The 16,113-nt window shown below is 35.3% G+C and overlaps 1 protein-coding gene across 1 annotated transcript; it reads left to right on the top strand.

The window, feature by feature from the left end:
- The first annotated feature begins 12,353 nt into the window (after window positions 1–12,353).
- Window positions 12,354–14,886, top strand: LOC122013726 (glucose-1-phosphate adenylyltransferase large subunit 2, chloroplastic-like). The gene is made up of 14 exons (XM_042569956.1): window positions 12,354–12,375; window positions 12,630–12,886; window positions 12,958–13,050; window positions 13,128–13,211; window positions 13,278–13,333; window positions 13,409–13,502; window positions 13,582–13,694; window positions 13,795–13,867; window positions 13,951–14,031; window positions 14,115–14,201; window positions 14,271–14,375; window positions 14,466–14,572; window positions 14,652–14,712; window positions 14,785–14,886. The coding sequence occupies exons 1-14, from the start codon at window positions 12,354–12,356 to the stop codon at window positions 14,884–14,886; spliced, it is 1,335 nt and encodes a 444-aa protein (XP_042425890.1).
- The last annotated feature ends 1,227 nt before the right edge of the window (window positions 14,887–16,113 follow it).

The following is a 16,113-nucleotide window of genomic DNA, read 5'->3' as shown; positions in this document are numbered from 1 at the left end:
CTTGGTCTTGCTCCAAAGAGTCACCCTCTCTGGATTCTTCTTACTCTTGTACAGTGGAGGGGATCTTTTCATGAAGCTTGGCCAATTTGCTCCACAGTTCCTTTGCATCTTCAAAATCTCCAATTTTGCAAAGGATGGTGCTTGGCAATAAATTGACCAAGAGCTTGGTCACCTTGTCATTGGCCTCGCACCTTTGGCCTTGCTCTTGGCTCCACTTGCTCCTCTTGAGAACTTTGCCCTTTGAATTTTTTTGGAGCCTTGAAGCCTTCCATTAGAGCAAACCATTGCTCTATCTCCATCATAAGAAAATTTTCGATTCTTGATTTCCAAGAATCGAAACTCGTAGAAGTATATGGTGGAGCCACCCTTGTGTCAAATCCAAGTCTATCTTGGAATTGCATCTTGGAGTTGAGCTTGATAAAGTCTTGAACTTGAAGAATTTGCTCCAACTTCTTCACCCTCTAGCTTTTCTTGTTATGCTTGACCCTTCCGGCGATGATTCCGGTGAAGAGCGGCCTCGCTCTGATACCACTTGTTAGGACCAAAAGTAGCTAGAGGGGGGGGGGGGGGGGAATAGCTCGTCTCTTTCGCTCGGTGGTCGGCGTTGCTTGTTCCTTCAAAGATGTGCAGCAGAAATACAAAGAAACACTCACACGACGCTAACACGGTTGGTTTACTTGGTATCCACCTCACAAGAGGTGACTAATCCAAGGATCCACACCAACACACACACCCTCCACTATGAATAACACTCCTTTATGGTAACTACCAAAGGCGGAGAAGCCCTACAACACTCTCAATACAAGAAGAAGAAAGGGAAATACAAGATAAACAAAAGCTTACAAGATGTGCAATAAAAACCCTAACCCTAACTTCTTCCTCTTGCAATAGATCCGCCTCTTGACTTGAAAAGCCTCCAAGAATCTTCAAGAACTGGCGATCTGGAGCTTGGAGAGAGCTATGGATGTGCTGGAGAGTATCTGGAGTGAATCGGTGAAGAGATGTCGAAGACAACGTTCGCCTGCGGCTATAAACATGACGCAACGGTCGGATCCCGATCGATTCGAATGTTCCCAATCGATCGGGGAGGCTTTGGATCGATCCACGGATCGATCCAGAGCGCCTCTGTGCTCTGGGAAAAACGCCTGGATCGATCCATGGATTGATCCAGCGCTTATCGCGCGAAGCAGCCGCGTCCCAATCAATCCACTGATCGATTGGGACATCTGGATTGATCCACAGATCGATCCAGAGGCTCTCTGTTCGCTAGGAAAGGCCTGGATCGATCCACTGATCGATCCAGCACTTGGTTTTTGCCCAAAACCAAGTCCCAAGCCTCTCAAACCAACATCCGGTCAACCTTGACCTGTTGGTACATCATGCCTAGCATCTGGTCACTCCTTTGACCTGCTAGGGCTTCCCACCAAGTGTCTGGTCAATCCCTTTGACCCACTTAGACTTTTCTATTCATGCTAAGTATCTGGTCACTCCCTTGACCTACTTGGACTTACACCCAGATGTCTGGTCAATCCCTTTGACCTATCTGTATTTCCTCGTGCCAAGTATCCAGTCAATCCTTTGACCTACTTGGACTTCCCAACACCAGATGTCCGATCATCCTTGATCCCTCTGGATTTTCCCTTGCCTGGCTTCACTCACCAGGACTTTCACCTAGCTTCACTCACTAGGGTTTCCTTCTGCCTGGCTTCACTCACCAGGACTTCCATTCTACCTAACATCCCAGTTAGGACTTCCCAGTCAAGTATCTGGTCAACCTTGACCTACTTGACTCTTCTTCAATCAATTTCTTATTGTCAAACATCTAAACTCAAACCAAGACTCAGCTTGGTCAACCAGGTCAACCTTGACCTGAGGGATGTTGCACCAACAACATTCACTAAACTTCACATAAAGATGTTCTCATCGAAACATCCCCAGAAGTATGTGAAGATATTGTTCGTGATCCACCTCGAATCTGAAATATATCACAATATTGTCAATGAAGACAATTACCAATCTGATCCAAATTCCCTAGAGGTCAGATTTTCTTCGTTTGGTTTTTCCATTTCGTTTTTCATTTCTCGAAGGAGAAAAGCAATTGCAATTGCAATTGCCAATAGCTGAAGCCGAGCATCTGGATCGATCCAAATGCCCTGGATTATTCCAATTTTTTCTATTTTTTTCTAATTAATTATTTATTTGTTCTTATTTTTTTCTCTTATTTTTCTAGGATTTTGATTGTCTATTTGGAATTTGCAATGTCTACAAATTTATCAAAAAAAGATTAAAAAATAAAGATATTGGTTGGAAGTATTATTATCAAACGGAGGGGGGAAAATCTGTTCGGTGCAAAGTTTGTCATCATATATCGAATGGAGGAATTACTCGTTTAAAGGAACATTTAACTCAAACTCATAAAGAGATTACACCTTGTGTTAGTGCTCCGGATGATATTAAGCAAGAAATTAGAGAATCACTTTACAAAATTAGAATATCTTAAATCAAACAAACTGAATTGTTACGAGAGATTGGTGAGGGTCCCTAGAGTATGAGTACGCAATCATCAAAAGTTGGAAGCATAAGGGGAAATTCAATTGGATGTTCTGGTAGTGGGTGAATCAAAAGGTAAAGGTAATCTTCATGGGTTTGTTCCTAAATTCGGCATATAAAAAAGATTTGCTTGTTGATGTGAAGTGTAGAGTTGATTATTTTATTTACTCTGCTACACTTCCGTTTAATGTTGTGAATGATCCTTATTGGTTGCCTGGTTGAGGGTATTGTGGAATATGGAAGAGTGTCCAAGTCTCCTTCAATGCATGAGTTAAGAACTTGAATACTTAAGGCTAAGGTTGATGGCATCAACCTAATATATGAGGAGCATAAAAAGGTATGGAAAAAATATGGATACACTATTAAGTCTGATGGTTGGACGGATGGGAAGAATAGAAGTTTGATCAATTTTTTGGTTAATATTCTCGGCGGCACTTTCTTTTTAAAATCTATTGATACATCAACTTCTATTAAAAATAGGGAATTGATTTTTAAATATCTTGATGATATTGTTGATGAGGTGAGAGAGGAAAATGTGGTTCAAATTGTCATGGAAAATGCTTCGAATTTCATTAAGGCAGGGGAAAAAATTATGGAGACTAAACATGGAATTTGGTGGGCACCTTGTGCGGCATATTACATTAACCTAATGTTGTTGATATTACAAAGTTGAAGATTTTTCTGACACAATTGAGCATGCTAAGATGGTTGTGAAGTTCCTTTATGATCATAGGACTATACTTTCTTTGATGAGAAGTATACAAACGGTAAAGAAATTCTCTGTTCTACTGTCACTCGCTTTGCTATTTCATTTCTTATTCTTCAGAGTATTTATAAGGTTAAAAGACCACTTGAACAAATCTATGCTTCCGAAAATTAGGTTAGTTCACCTCTATCTCAAATAACTCAGGGGAAGGTCGTGAAGAGAATTGTTGTTAATGATCCCAACTTTTGGCCACATGTTGCATTGTGTGTTAAGAGTGTTGTTCCTCTTGTAAGGGTGTTAAGGGAAGTTGATTCAGAGGAGAGATCAGCCATGAGATATATTTATTAACTTATGGATAAGGTAAAAGAGACAATAAAATTTAATTATGTGGGAGTTGACATAAAATACAAGCCCATTTGGGAAAAAAATTGATTCATGATGGACTCCACAACTTCATCTCCCGCTACACGCGGCCGAGTACTATTTGAACCAGCAATTGCATTATGAAGAAAGATTTTTTGATTGTGATGAAATTAGAGATGGATTGTATGCTTGCACGGATAAGATGTTATCTTCTGATGATTGTCTTAAAGCGTACATCTAATTGGACTTGTATAACAAATCTGAAGGATAATTTGGAACTCCAATAGCAAAACAAATAAGAATGTTGCGGACTCCAGGTAAAATTTACATCTTGTAACCGTTCTTATAAAATTATACTAGAATTCATATTTTAAAATTATATGTACATTCTTGTAATTTTCTTTATGTTATTAGCCTGGTGGTGGGCAGTGGCGTAGCCAGGATTTTAGACCAGGAGGGGCGATTTTATAAAAATTCTAAATATTAGTGTAGATCAATTTTTTATCCTCCAAAAGTCTAACTTTCAAATTTAAGGAGTTAAAAATGAAATTAAATTTAAAAATTTTTAGTTTAGCCCTTGATTTTAGTTGAAACAATGATCTATGGATCCTCAAACCTTATCTATGACTTAAAGTCTAAGAATCAATTTAGGTGGAAGAGAGAGAGAAGGGAGGATGTATTGAAGGGGGGATGCCCTATTTGAAGTATATCTCATATTTTTTTTAAATACTTCGATATTATTATTTCACCTAATTTATCGTTAATAGAATATTTTAGACACATAATCACTTAATTTAATGACTATTTTTTTAACCATTCAAAAATAATAATAAAATTGATAGTAAACAAATAAATATGAATATGAAAAATTGACACTATATGTTTTTTTGACACTTATATCCGTAACGAAAAAAAAAATAAAAAAACTTTACTTCAATCAAAATGTGTTTGTTGTGGAGTATTGGTGTAGCGACAACGATGACACTGGTAGCAAACAATGGCGGCACTAGTAATAATATTGTGCGGTGACAATAATGTGTATGGTAGTGGTAACGACATGAGATGGCGAATTTTGAGGATAAAATTAAGGTTAAGAAAAAAAATAAGAAGGGGATTAGAGGAGAAAAAAAGAAAATACGGTGAGAGAGGGAAAAAATAAGGAAAAAATAAAATACAATATTGAAGAAAAAAAATGGGAGAGATGGAGGGGGAATCATGGGAGAGAAAAAAATATGGCTGGTTTTCATTGGATTTTTTTTTATAAAAGTCTATAAAATTTAAAAATTTATAATTAAGTGTTTTTTTTATTTTTCTTCCCAATGTATATTTTTTTACCCTCAAATTTCAGGGGGTGCGGTCGCACCCCCAAAGCTTCACCTAGCTACGCCCCTGGTGGTGGGAACGTTTTGGAAGTAAGACATCCGAGCTTACTATATTTGTAATTAGAGTACTTGCTCTCACTTGTAGTGTTTCGAGGTGTGAAAGAAATTGGAGCAATTTTTAATCGATGAATATTCTAAGTTTATAACTCTACTTGAATTTTAATTGTTTTATAATTTCATATCATTGTTTAATTTTTTATATATGTTTTCTTCTTTGTAATATTAGATTCACATACAAAAGAAAAATAGGCTTGAACATGCGAAATTGAATGTGTTGGTGTTTGTGAAATATAACTTCAAGCTTAGGGAGAGAAGCATTAGGAGGAGGGACAAGATTGATATCCATTGTAGTTGATAAATTAAATCAGATGATGAATGGATAACTAAGAAAGAAGGTCCCGTCTTCCTCGTAATTACTAAATGGCTTGAAGATGATGTATTATTTGAAAGGGATCATATTGTAAGTGTGTCATCGACTATTTTTGAAAGTTTTTTCGACTCAAATAAACGTAAATTAGGGATTTTTTTTAATTTGATCTTAGAAGTACATTAATATTTTTAATATTTTTTATCATTATTTAGGATCCATTAATATTATTTGACATTTAATTAAATTTTAATCCAAAATTAATTATTATAAATTGGAAAGGAGGAAAGGGGGTCTAGAGATATTTTAAGAGAAAGAGGTTAGGTCAAAAGTAAATATTTAACTAAAATAAAATTTATTTATTTATGGAATGTTGTGGTATGTTTACTGTGTTATTCTTGGATAAAACTTAAAAAGGATTATATTGATAAAACATTTTAAAGTAAAAAAAAGCTTCTGCTAAATTTATTGTTTTACTTTCTGTACTTAATTAAGAGATATGATTAGTTCATGTAAGTGTCCCTCTAACTGTCACGATCTAGAAGAGTCCCTGTCAGAGTAAAATCCGACAGCATCTCCCCTGTATTGATGATAATCTCAATCATATATACAACAACAAGAATACATCAGCCCACATGGTTGGAATATATATACAACCACGCAATTATATATATTAAACAACCAACACGGCTGTACTAAAACACAGCGAAAATCGAAAGAAAACCTATACAAACTAAAAACGAAGACTGCTAACCGGCTAGGCTTACACAAGCACAACAAAACAAATACAACTCCACATAGCAAACTCAAAAGAACAAAGTCGAATTTATACAACGCCAAGTCTAATAAAACGTAAGACAAGTAAAGGAGAGCTAACACCGAAAACAGTCCTCGGATGTGATGTGGAGCCGACAGACAGGATACTCCAAGCGACACGACATTTCTATGTGCAAACCTGAAAACAACAAGAAAAGAAATAGGGGGTAGTGAGTATAACATACTCAGCGGGTATCGAGCAAACATGCATAGTAAAATATAACTATTACTAAGTGGAAATATAGATGATGATCTTCGAGGAGCAATGGGTCAATTGACAGTAATTTCGATCAACTATCTAGTGATAGTGCTCCTCTACCCTTGTGTTCATGACTCGTCACTAGAGGTTATTGAACCTCAGGTGGAGCAATCGTAGTATGATGGGTTACAAGACAATGGTTGGTCGACTCAACTATCATTATCTCCATTAAGTAGTTCAAGACCTTGACTATATGATCTTCTACCAAAGTCTTGAAGTCTATATGCCAATTCAGAGTGTTCGATCTTTTGTGGATAGTTATCGGAGGATATTTTTTAGGTATGATTATGAGATTCGTGATGATATTATCTGATGGATAAACTCTTAGTTAGGAGGTTGAATGATCCTTTGGATTTTGAATTATAATTTCTTTATTATGGATTAGTATTTTGGTATAGTCAGCAGATCCACCTAGCTTCGGTCATATTTCCCAGCAGTAAGTACTTTCGGCTAGCATTTCCAGCCACCGCTCTCCCTAGTCGTGAGTGAACAGGGAGACCTTGTAGTATGTTTAGTGTGTTATTCTTGGATAAAACTTAAACAAAGATTATATTGGTAAAAAATTTTAAAGTAAAAAAAAAAAGAAGCTTGGGCTAAATTTATCATTTTATTTTCTTTATTTAATTGAGAGATATGATTAATTCATTTAAGTGTCCCTTTAACCTTCAGTCTTATATAAATTATCATCTAAATACTACTATAATGTATTTATAAAAAAAAAATTTCTAAATGAGAGGCGCAATTAAAAGATGTTAGACTTTTAAATTTAGCATCACGTGTACTTCCCGATTTATTTTGATATCCGATGAAAAACTTTTATGGAACTCAATCGATTACAATAGAAATAATTAGTAAGATTAATTGAAATTATCTGTTTTTTTTTTCCATTCATCCATAGCTTTATCTTGGAGAAAAAAAATCTTAAAATTTAAAATATTTTCAAATTGTATTTCTCTGTTCTATCTAAAAACCATAAATTCACTGTAACATATGGCAAAATATATATATATATATATATATATAAACGAGATAAAAGATTAATTTGTAGAAACAATTCTCTAAATTTTATAAAATTAATATATTTTCTTCAATAAGACAAAAAAAATTAATCTGTTGTTCAATATTGATTCAGTAATTCAAAAAAAAGTTAATTAATTAATTTAATCAGTATTGTAAAAGTTAAAAATCTATAAAATTGATTAAACTGACATATTAATCAATTAGTAAATATATATAATACGAATTTAAAATTTTTAAATCATGGCTCACTTAAATTAGCTAAGGCGATTGATTAACATTCTCATGGATCGACAACTTACTATCAATTCAACTGTTTAAAAATTTAACTATTTTTAATTTTTAATCAAATTAATTATTTTTTTATCGGTTCAATTTATTGAATGTTTAAAATAAATTAAATCGATTTATTAAAAAATTATTAATTTGATTTAAATTTAATCGATGCAGTCGGTTTGATTATTATCGGATGCTTCTTATAACACGTACTTTCACAAATATCTTAAATAACTAATTTTCTTTCAATTTTTTTAATATATATAAATATTTGAATTTATCATTTTATACATTTTTTAAAAGAATTTATGCGTGTTGTAATTTTTTTTTTCTTAAAAATATTTTAACAGTATTATTTAACGCTCTTAATATTCCATCCACAACTTAATCTCTCAGTTGAAAAAAAAATCTACAAATATTATCTGTTAAAAAATAGGTATAATTGAGACAAATTAATAAGAGAATGGTCCAAATTTTATATAATTTATTAGAATACCACCCTTCATCATTTCCAAAATACAAGCTCCTCCTCTAACATTGGTGGATGGATGCTTGGTTCGACCATCATCTTATTTACTTAGATTGACAATTGTTCTTTTGAAGTGGTCGGACTCTGATACCACTTGTTGGTCCCTGATGGCTAGTAAGAGGGGGTGAATTACTCTGCAAAAAAAAAAATATATACATTTCTCGATCTTATAGCTTCATTAAGACAAATACTTGTAAAAAAAATTAAAAAACTAATTAATTGAGAGAGACACAAAAAGATTTACTTAGTTTGTAATATGATGATTGCTAATCTAAGACAATTAAATCTCACTAAAAATCTCTTTTGAGCGGAGTAGCCTCTTACAATGTTGGCAGCTGACAAACAAAGTAGTTGAACAAAAAGAGAATAGTTTACAAGTATTGTTTTGAACTACTGAGATTAGTGTTGTATTTATAGCCCTGATCCGGACGCTTGGAAGGATTCCAGGCGCCTAGGCATGAATAAAACTTTAACCATGTTGCAACGGATCGCATTGCAATGGGTCTGGATAAACTCTCTGGTCGAGGCGCCTGGACCAACTCCTGGCTCCCCAACCCTTATAAATCTTATCCACATCGCCGAGCAGGTCGAGGCGCCCCCCAGTTGCTCTGGGGGATCCGGGCGCTTGGACAGTCCCAACGCCCGGACCATGTCTGAGTGCCTAGACCGCAGTCAACTTTGAGTTGACTTTCAGTCTGGGTCTTCCGCTCCAGCTTCGCTCGCTTGAGTGATTTTAGCCATTCGGAATAGGGCTCACCCGAACTTATTTTCTGACATTCTCGAGCAGTCTTCCGCTCTGGCTTCTCATCCCTAGGAAACACCGGCGCTCCCTTCTCGTTCGCCAGCGTACTCTTCCGCAGCACCTCATCCCTCGGACGCACCGAGCCCGACGAATCTTTCCCGTGTCGTCCTTCTTGCTAGCTGCGTCTTTTGCTCGACTTCCTGTGCTCTTAAGTTCATGCACACTTAGACATAAGACATCAAACCACAACATGACTTAACTTGACTTAGTTGATCACATCAAAACTACCACAAGATACTTACAACAGCGCCAAATTTGATCTTGTCTGAAAACTACAGAGATGACGCGCTGGGCACGGTGGCTTGAGGACTGACTGGTAGAAGGCTTTTTACTCCACGGTAAAGCTTTCTTCCGATCTTGTGCACACAGAGAAGTGCCAACAAAATATCAATGCCGAGAAATTAGGGTGAGTCCCTAGCGAAGATCCTCCAACGCTCAAGTCAGTACTAGTCCGGACGAGTGAATGAAGAACAATGAAGAACGTGTATGCAAGCGTAAGTGGCAGATGTTTAGAGAAAGTACCTTGCCAAAGGAGAATACTCCCCTTTTATATATCACCTCTTATAACCTCCGCAATCATGAGATGAAAAAGTGTGTCAGAGGTTGTTAGGTAAAGAAGAGTGTACAACCTGGATAATATGCAATAATTGTCAGAGGAATCTTCCACTTACATATATAGCTGATGTCGTTGAAGGAATATGCTGTCATAAGTGTTCTGTTGATGGGAGACACAATGATCCTTGAAGAAGGTTCCAGAAGAATATTCTCTGACACATGATTGTCATTCTGACAAGTTGTTAGAATGTTATCTACTGCGTATATCTCGGCCAATCTAGAAGATCGACCTTCTTTATGCCTGCTCTTTAATTAAGCTATTTAGTCATGTTCTGCATTGTATTGGCGATCCGTTCGGAGAATAATACAATGTTTTTGTCATGTTAGAAGTCCGTTTGAGAAATGATATGATGATTCGTGCATTCTAGAAATCCATTTGATAGCTTGTGCTTGTTGGAAATTTGTCCGAGTAGCAATATGAAGCGAAGTGCCTTAGGCCCGATCAACCTTTTATCTAGTCGGGCATATAATGGGTTGCACGGAGAAATGAAGCAGTGTTCTGGCAAGCACAATTGGTACTTTAAGCCGAAGTGCCTTAGGCCTAGTCGGCATTTTGGACGGTCAGTCGTATAATGACTCATAGGTTAAAATGCTCCTAGAGTTCTGACCGGATTTGTGAAAGGAGCTATCTTACCTTTGCTTATATAAGATACGGGTATAGAACCATATGAACCCATCCAGTTCTATTATCAACTGGCTACCCAAATAGAGCATCATGTGGAACTCGTCTGGTTCTATTGTCGAATGGACACCCATAAGGCTGATCGATAATCAGGTCATCCGGACATGCATGGAGAGCTCATACAGAGTAAGGGGTTTGACCCTTCCTTCGACTAGACCCATAGCTGGCCAAATTGAGGTGGATCGGTCATTCTGGACGGCTTGTAAGAGCGAATGTCCTTAAACTCAATCGGTTATTGAGGGACCAGTCACACTATCTCTTTAGTTCAAGAGTAATATACTGAAGCCTTTATGTTCGACTAACCCTTTCTCACACTGTTTGGAATCTAATCCGACTGGTCTGACGAGCTTTAGCGTTGGCCAAATAATCAGAGCCATATGAAAAAATGTTTTCTTTCTTTAACTTTAACCGTCATGTCATCTTGACTTTAATCACCACATCATCTTCGTAGTCCACTTATTGTATTCCGTATCATCCATATTCATCCAAAAAAAAAAAATTGAAAAAAAGTCATGCACAATTTATATGCATGACCAATTTTTAATATATATAAAATTCGATTTTGATCCCATGATATATAATTTTTTAAAAAATAGCGTATTATACATTACTTAATTTTTTTTTGTCTAAAATTATTAAAAATATTCAATTTAACTAGGTCTTTCATAGTTTTCCATTCATCCATAACTTCATCTTCGAAAAAATAAATCTTAAAATTTAAAATATTTTCAAATTTTATCTCTCTGTTCTATCTAAAAAAACATAAATTTACTGTAATATATAGAAAAAAAAAAAGTTATAAACAAGATAAAAGATTAATTTGTAGAAACAATTCTCTAAATTTTATATAATTAATATATTTTCTTTAATAAGACAAAAAAAATTAATCTGTTGTTTAATTTTGATTCAGTAATTTTAAAAAACAATTAATTTAATTTAATCAGTATTTTAAAAGTTAAAATTCTATAAAATTGATTAAACTGACATATCAATCAATTAGTAAATATATATAATACGAATTTAAAATTTTTAAATCGTGGCTCACATGAGAAAAGGTGATTCATTCGACTCAGTACCTTTGTTAATTCATCCCTAAATGAATACAAAGGAGGTAAGTCACAGATGATTATTAGTCATGCATTAATACAAATGATAAGATATAAAAAGAGATATGTTCAAACACACTGAATTTCGATCATAAGACCTTATATGACTCATGTTCATTGTTCACATTGCTCATGGATCCAATAGTTGATTGATTGACTGCTACGACTAATTCATAAATTTAATTCTTTTAATTTTTAACTGAATTAATTGATTTTTTTTATCAGTTCAATTTATTTAATTTTTAAAATAAGTTTGATGAGTTTAATTTATTTAAAAAATTTATTAATTTGATTTTAATTTAATCGATTTGATCAATTTGATTATTATTGGATGGTTAGTCCACGTACTTTCACAAATATGTTAAATAACTAATTTTCTTCCAATTTTTTTAATATATATAAAATATTTGCATTTATCATTTTATACATAGAATTTATGCGTATTGTAATCTTTTTTTTTTCTTAAAAATATTTTTAAAGTATTATTTAACGAGCGTAATATTCCTTAATCTGTCAGTTGGAAAAAAAAATCTACAAATTTTAAATATTTCCAAATTTATCTTTCTAAACTATAATTTTACTTTAATATAAGGCAAAAAATAGTTATAATCGAGATAAATTCGCAAGAGAATTGTCCAAATTTTATATAATTTTATTAGAAAAAAAATAACTAATCTGTTCTACGGGTTTTTTTGCCCAGTCTTACAAGGAATTAGCAACTGAATCTCCATGCCTGCAGATATATAATTATAAACTTCATGGCAATCTAGGCAAATCGCAATCTCCATCTTCTTCTTCCTTCTCTGGTTTTTTTTATCTGCAGTTGCACTCAAGATGGACGCCGGAATCGTGAGCTTGAAGGCCAACGATGCATGGCTGAGCCATGCAAGAAGATCAGCCCTCTGTGCTTCTTCAACAAGGAAGCAGCTCCGGAGCCAAAAATTTCCCTTCAAAAACAACAATACTCTCCGCTGCAAGATCGCAGGTTTCGAATCTTCTGTAGCATCCTCTCTTCCTGCAGAAATCGACCACCAAATTCAAAAAATATCCGAGGCAAGTTTTTCTGCAGGTTCTTCTTCTCCCATCGACGATCCATTCACTAGAATGACTAACCAAACCAAAACCCTGTTTGTGCAGGTTCTTCTCTCACCCAACGTGCCTGATCCCAAGAACGTCGCGGCCTTCATTCTAGGCGGAGGCACCGGTGCTCAACTTTTCCCTCTCACCAAAACAAGAGCAGTGCCTGCTGTTCCCATCGCCGGATGCTACAAGATCGTTGATGTCCCAATGAGCAACTGCATCAACAGCGGCATCAACAAAATATACATCTTGACGCAGTTCAATTCCACCTCATTGAATCGCCACATCTCTCGAACCTTTGGTGATGTCGCCAACTTTGGCGGTGGATTCGCAGAGGTAACTAAGGAAGAAATTGGGTCATCTTGTTCGTGTATTGCCTTGTCTGAATAACTCCTTTTGATACTCAGGTGTTGGCGGCTACACAATCTCCCGGCGAAACCGGTATGAATTGGTTCCAGGGCACAGCTGATGCCATTAGGCAATTTGCTTGGGTGTTTGATGTGAGTTATCTCTAGCTTTAGATCTTCTCTCTTTTTCTGACGTTTTGAATTTACATTTTGTTGTTCCTGTAATTTAGGACAGGAGGAACCAACACATTGAGCATGTACTAATTCTGTCCGGCGACCAATTATACCGCATGAACTACATGGAATTGATCGAGGTATGCTTTTGTTTGATGTCCATCGCTTGAATTTACATACTAAAAGTGATGCAATGCAATTTGCAGAAACATGTTGAAACTGGTGCTGATATAACTATTTCTTGCATTCCTGTTGATGCAAGGTATGCAACTGTCTAGTATCGAAATTGTATCGACTTAATTAGTACTAGTAATTGACTTGTCGATCCTCCTTGTAGCCGGGCATCTGACTATGGACTTGTGAGAGTTGACAAGAATGGTCGGATTACCGAATTTCAAGAGAAACCGAAGGGTGATGATTTGGAAGCCATGGTGAGTGATTTTTTTCCTAATAACTGATAAGATTGTCGATGATTCCAGCACTGAACTAACAAGAACAATTGCATTGCAGAAGGATGATGGCTCCTTTCTCAGATTGTCTAATCAAGATACAAACAAGTACCCCTATATCGCATCCATGGGAATTTATGTCTTCAACCGAAAGGCACTTCAAAGACAATTCATGTATCTCTTTTAACTCTTGTGCAAGTCTATTTTCAGTTAAGTCTGGTTGTGTTTCAAGAAATGCCTTCTGATTCTCTAAGCGATTTATCTGTAACTTCAGGATGAGAGATGGGAGAGCAAATGACTTTGGACAGCACATCCTGCCTTTCGCGGTGAACTACTTCAATGTTCAGGTGTGCTTCTTCCGAGTAAACTTGAGATTTCTGTTCACTAACTCGCATATCGTATATCGTAACGATGTTCTTGTATCGTTCAGGCATACATGTTCCAGGACTATTGGGAGGATATTGGAACATTACAAGCATTCTACAACGCAAATTTGGCACTCACAGAACAGGTAGAAATTAATGTGTATGCATAAGAAATTAACAATTTGAATCGATTTGAGATGTACAATCTCATAATCTATTGATTTTGTAGCCTCCGAAGTTCCAATTCTACGATCAAAGAACACCTATGTACACATCTCCTAGGTACCTACCGCCAACTAAAATCGACAAAAGCAAGGTAAGTGTCACAAAACTGTAAACTACAATACAATCTTGAGGCATTTTAGTCATGTTCAACAAAATGCAGATGCGCAGTTCGATCATTTCTCACGGATGCTTCTTGAACAAGTGTGACATTGAACGATCAATCATCGGAGTACGATCACGTATCAGTGCTGGAGCCGAAATAAAGGTTAGTGAAACTGGCTTCAAACTCAAAACTGATAGCTGAATTCTCAATAGATACTAGTTAACATGTAGTGTCTTTGTTGCATCTTCTCAGAACACTTTGATGTTTGGCGCGAATACTTATGAGACCGATGAACAAATTGCCTCCCTATTGGAAAAGGGTATGGTTCCTATTGGAGTGGGGCAAAACACAAAAATCAGGTACTATCTGAAATTCTGTTTGCAGATTACTTAAGCGACTTGAGATTTACTTTTTTTAAACTTAAAATTTGTTTTGCAGGAACTGTATCATCGACACAAATGCTAGGATAGGCCAGAATGTGGTCATTGCTAACAAAGATGTATGTGTATAAGCATGTTTGTATCTAAACCTTTGAGACTAAAGCTTATCGATGCTAAATGTCGTGTCACAGGGCGTCGAAGAGGCTGATCGATCCAGCGAAGGCTTCTACATAAGATCTGGAATCACAATCATTTTGAGAAATGCTACTATCAAAGATGGAACTGTGATCTAGAATGTCAATTTATCATGGTGTTTTTTATGCTTCTAATAGTTTATATAGTAAGCTAGGAAATAAGCAGTTAATTCTTGCTGTAAATGATGGCTGTCTTGCTGAAAGCAAGCTCCATTAACCAATTGCTCACTCCAAAGACAAAGTTAACTACTGATAAATTTTCTGAAATTTTCTTTTACAACAAATGCATTTGCTAATGGCTTAATGGATCATCCTCCATCCTTTTGTAGAAAAGGACAAGAAACACGTTTAGCCTTTTCCTTTGGAAACTAACTTTGCTGTTAAATTTCCCTCATGAGATTGCCATGAGTGTGTTGTTGGTCGTTTTCACCCTGATCTTCGCTCTTAGGTGACACTTTTCCCTCAACCTTACGTGGACTAGGATGTCTTGGGAAACAAGAGATCAGTTCAGTAATATCTAGAAAGGTTATTGTCAATTGAGCTTAAATATCTTCCCACGCAGCAGTGCAATAGTAAAACACTCAAATGAACAATAAAAGGTTTAGGATTTCAAATTCTTAATGGGAATGAATATACATACTAAACATTCTAGCTAGAAGCCACTATCTGTTCCTCCGTTGAACAAGTATGTCTATAAACATAAATTAAATTTTATGTTGTTCAAATTTGAAATGAATAAGGTAACAAGACAATAAATTAAGCTGTTGAAGTTGTTAATCAACTTTGGCAATTTGATTTCTTTTTCGCTTGAAGTTGATTTATTTAATGTTATTGAGCTCTTAATTCAAATTTATTTGATTGCTTGAAATTTTTATATATTTTTAAAAATTATTTGGTTGCTAGTGCGTTTGTTTATTCATTTTGAGAGCTTATTTGCATGATTATAAGTTTGATGAGAGTTTTTTTTTTTTTTTTTTTTTTTTTTTTTTTTTTTTGAAGAATATGATATTATTTATGAATATTAATTATGAACAATTCACATAGTTTGCTATAAATATCTACAAGTTGAATTCGAATTTATTCAAATAATTGAATATTATTAATTGCCTCCGGAGTTATAGTATAATGGTAGGGCATAAAATTATTACAAAGATATCCGTAATTTGATCCGTAGTTACAACATATTATTAGAAATTTTTTCTCTAAATATGACGAGTAATCATAAGATGGAGGGTTTTTGGGCCACCCACGGCACTTCCAAATTCCCTCACGCTAATCACAGGCATATGTTTCCGAATTCAAAGTTCTCTCCAATTCCCCTTTTCA

Source organism: Zingiber officinale, chromosome 8B (assembly GCF_018446385.1).
Source record: "Zingiber officinale cultivar Zhangliang chromosome 8B, Zo_v1.1, whole genome shotgun sequence".
Taxonomy (NCBI): Eukaryota; Viridiplantae; Streptophyta; class Magnoliopsida; order Zingiberales; family Zingiberaceae; genus Zingiber; species Zingiber officinale.
The sequence above is the reverse complement of the archived record's forward strand: the minus strand, read 5'-3'. Positions and strand labels throughout refer to the sequence as shown.

What these genes read in the sequence shown, in the direction of transcription:
- LOC122013726 (XM_042569956.1), top strand. Translation starts at nt 12,354, where the DNA reads ATGCAAGAAGATCAGCCCTCTG. An exon ending in AATTTGCTTGGGTGTTTGAT is followed by an intron (nt 13,051 to 13,127) that starts GTGAGTTATCTC and finishes CCTGTAATTTAG; the next exon opens with GACAGGAGGAACCAACACAT. An exon ending in ATTTGGCACTCACAGAACAG is followed by an intron (nt 14,032 to 14,114) that starts GTAGAAATTAAT and finishes TTGATTTTGTAG; the next exon opens with CCTCCGAAGTTCCAATTCTA.